We start from the raw sequence: 3,849 nt of genomic DNA on the forward strand, positions 1-3,849 counted from the left end.
AAGTTTTTCTTCATTACCCATTTAAGCCGTCTCCAGCCATTATTAGTCTCAAAGTGGGTTCCTCGTCATCGAATTCGGTACTTGGTTGATCCTCCTCGTACACTAATAACCTACACAAGGCGACGTGGCATGCTGGCGATGTGGCTATTGATGTAATACACATTGATTTCATTTCAACTTGTCACTAGAAGGCACTGCAACTTAGCTACAGTTGCTAGTTTCAAGTCATTGTTAACAATTTTGCAACTCAGTTCTGCCAATCAGTTTTCAAAGTGATTAAAATCTGGAGACTTTGCTGGCCATGGCAATCTTGAAACGTCCTCCTGGCCGAGATAAACCTGTAAAATACTCGCACTGTGGGCAGTGGCATTGTCATCCTGGAGCACAAAGATATTGCCAAACCTTGCACTAGCATATGACAGCAATATCGTCTCCATATAATCATGTAGGAAGCGCCAATGACGTTTCCCTGGAGGATATGAAGAGCAGTTTTTCCACCATGATGAATAGCTGCCCTCATCTGTTCTCCACGTAAACGACGAACACGAATCCCACCACCAACTTTAAGAAGCCGCAAACAGGACATGTTGCCAGTGTCCTAACAGTAAATTGGCATGCTTTTCTGCTCAATTAACACAGAGACGGTGGTAAATTTTGGTTAATATCGACTTGCAGATAGCCCTTCTTACAAAATAACGTTATTTGGTCAGTCTTCTATCACTGTTCTTTTGGATACTGTTACGTATTAGAATTTCAAATAGCCTGAAATTGAGTTAAATGATATTTTAAATTTAGTAGTTAAATTGTGCTTTGGATTTGTAATATTTGCCAACAAGATTGTTTGTCTGATCAAATGCTACCTTCTCTCTTAATACTCGGGCATTTACTCAATAACTACTCCATGCATGTAGACAATAACATCAATATAGAACAGCATGCAAGTATTTTGGCCAAAACTGTAATTATATTAATTTATTTAGTGCTTTCTATGTTTCTAGTGAACAACTACTGATATGTGATATGACGTTTTTATTGATATTAAAACTATCATATTACAACTAAGCAATTTCGCCAAAACTGAAGAATATAGCTCCAATTAGACCTAGTGAAATGATTTTGAATAGCTAAACATGCTTGTAAAACTATGTTAGTCTCATATTTTATATAAGTTTCATTTTTAATAATTTTGTTGCACTTCGTTACAAACGAAAAGTCTGTTGATTCGTTTAAGTTAATCTTGACTGAAATTAAGGCAGTATGATTTCATGTTTAAAACATTTGATTTGATATTTGTTGTAATATTTTTTCCTTTATTCATTTCATTTGAATAAAGACTGAATTTTTCCATAGGTGTAAATGACTGAAATATTTTATTTTTCTTCTTTAAAGAAAATATATTATATTTCTATATACTAATTAGCTGCTGTAACAAGATGCAGCATTTGCTACAATAAATTTACATCTTTAATATGATACATCAATCTGTTAGCAAACATCGTCATTTATTGATAGAAATAGTCTTTTATTAGAATATTAAGTAAATGTTTTCACTAGAATCTTATTCGTTGAAACTCTTCTACATCTGGTTCTTTGTATTCAATAAATCCCAAACCTACTTTTAATTCGTTTTTATTCAGGATACATTAACGAGCAGTACGGTGGAAGAACAGGACTCTACTTATCTTCTGTATTTGTGTTTCTTGGAAGCATCACGTTATTTCTCATAGACATTCATAAACGGAATGTTGAAAAACGAAAGATGAGTGTGTTTAGTGGGGGTAGACGATGTTCAAGTGCTTGCCTCGACCATGAGACGTTCAGCTGTCGGTCTTCTTTTCAGGACTCAGCGTTGGTACACAACATACCGTTACCTCAGCTTCAGCAGCACAGTTTGACCTTCAGTAACTACATGGACTTGCGACGGCAGGAACTCACGTGCATCTCGGAAGAAGTGGCAATGGAGAACTTGTTTGAGGACTTGATGGACGATTGCATCACTTCCTGTAACAAAGAAGAGAAGTATTTGATGCTAAGTGAATATGAACAAAATTTAAAGAAAACCCAAGAGGGTTTTGAAAATGAAAAACGATCAATAATAAACAGAAACAATTCCTTAGCCAATCCCCATAACTTAGAAATATGCCCCAGCTGTTTGAAGTACATTGCTCCATCAACAGATGGTGGCACAGATCATGTATCATTTACCGCAACCCCTATTAGGCAAAATGAGCAACAGCTGTGTAGTGTGGGCATCATTGAAGAGGTTACAACGTCACTGTGATTCTATAATATGAGAAACTTATAGTTGTGCTATGATAGAGTTGGCTTTATCAAATAATAATAACCAAATCTACATATTTCTATTGATTTTTGATCTAAAACAAATCTAATATGAAATATTATACAAGGCTATAGAAAGTACTTAAGAAGTAATAGATGTTCCAAAGTTATCGTTACCGAGGAAAGCCAACTGTCTTGTTGCTTTAGGTTAAATATCATTGTTATTTTAATGTATATATATATATATTATATATATATATGATGCCCAAAAATACAGGCAAAATAGTTAATTGTCAATTTTATAAATAGTTAATTTTTTTTATTTAAAATTCCAAGGATATTGGAATTATAGAAAGGTAATTTTATTCTTAACCCTCGACGGATAACAAAATTTCAATTTATAGTTACTCAGAAAATCTAAAATAATGCTGAAAATCAAAGCATAAAAGTTTAAAACAAGAAAATATGGTTAAAATTGGATGTAAAAGTTTAGTAATAGAATTCATCGTCATCAGACTCTTGCTTTCAAACACATTTAGTTAATTCTTGTGAGTGCATAATATACCAGTATGAGTTTAAGCTTCACCTGAAATAGATAGAGACATAATAAATGTAGAGGAAAACTCAAAAAAGTCACAGTGACTGATACTAATTATTTTGGTGATGCACTTGATTATTTATTTATTATAATTATTTGTTATATTTATAATTGCTATTATCTTATCAGTTAGAAAATGTTTTCATTTTTAAGCTATTCTGTTCGATACATAACTTCGAGCGTCTCTTGTTTTAAAAATTGCAATGCTAAAATATTACTACATTCCTCTAAGCGGAGGAGAGCGCAGCCCAGTGGTTGGCATTGTGGTATTCTCAGGTGAGACTGATACGGTGAGGAGATACGGTTATCCCAAAACAATGATGAATAAATACCGGCTGAGTTTAATTATAAGAATTAGAAACAGGCTGGACATACAGTGTAATGCACAAAGAACATGAATCATTATTAAACTGAAAACATAAACATAGTGCGTGTATTATACTACTTACGTAAGATAGCTGCATTTTTCGATGTCTCTCAGACTCAAATCAGAGTCAGGATCAGAATAGCATCAGAATCTGAAGATTCATTCTTAAAACTAATTAAATATGCACTTTTATATTGATTACCAGCCTCGCTTTTACCTAGGGAAACTGTGCTGTCATGTGACTGGTTATAATTTTCGCCATTCTCTATTCACCAGAACAAAGACTGTGTCGATTGGCCTTAGTGGCGATTTTTTTTGGTGTGCTTAGTATACCACGAAATTTAAAAGGGTTCTGACTGTTCATTTATCTATTAGAAACTTAATTATTGCCATTATGCTCCAAAAGGCACACACCAAGCTCCAATCAATCCTGGAATAGCCGGGCTGACTACCAGATTTTTTGTTGTCCTCCTTCAAGTTGGTGGCCAAATTCAACTTGGAATCCTCCCGTTTTCTGGAACTACTGATTATTAATTTACTGTTGTTTGCCCTAGAATTCCTGATGTCATGATGATTTAAATTGATAGCTAAGTACGTGCTCTGC

General features: G+C 34.1%; 1 protein-coding gene across 1 annotated transcript in view; it reads left to right on the forward strand.

The window, feature by feature from the left end:
* The window catches only part of LOC106463368 (monocarboxylate transporter 12-like), a 31,379-nt gene extending 29,098 nt beyond the window's left edge, over positions 1-2,281 (forward strand). The window contains exon 5 of the mRNA XM_013923392.1: positions 1,638-2,281. Within this exon, the coding sequence (XP_013778846.1) occupies positions 1,638-2,281 (644 nt within the window). The remainder of the gene's footprint in view (positions 1-1,637) is intronic.
* The last annotated feature ends 1,568 nt before the right edge of the window (positions 2,282-3,849 follow it).

Source organism: Limulus polyphemus, unplaced genomic scaffold (assembly GCF_000517525.1).
Source record: "Limulus polyphemus unplaced genomic scaffold, Limulus_polyphemus-2.1.2 Scaffold1387, whole genome shotgun sequence".
NCBI lineage: Eukaryota > Metazoa > Arthropoda > Merostomata > Xiphosura > Limulidae > Limulus > Limulus polyphemus.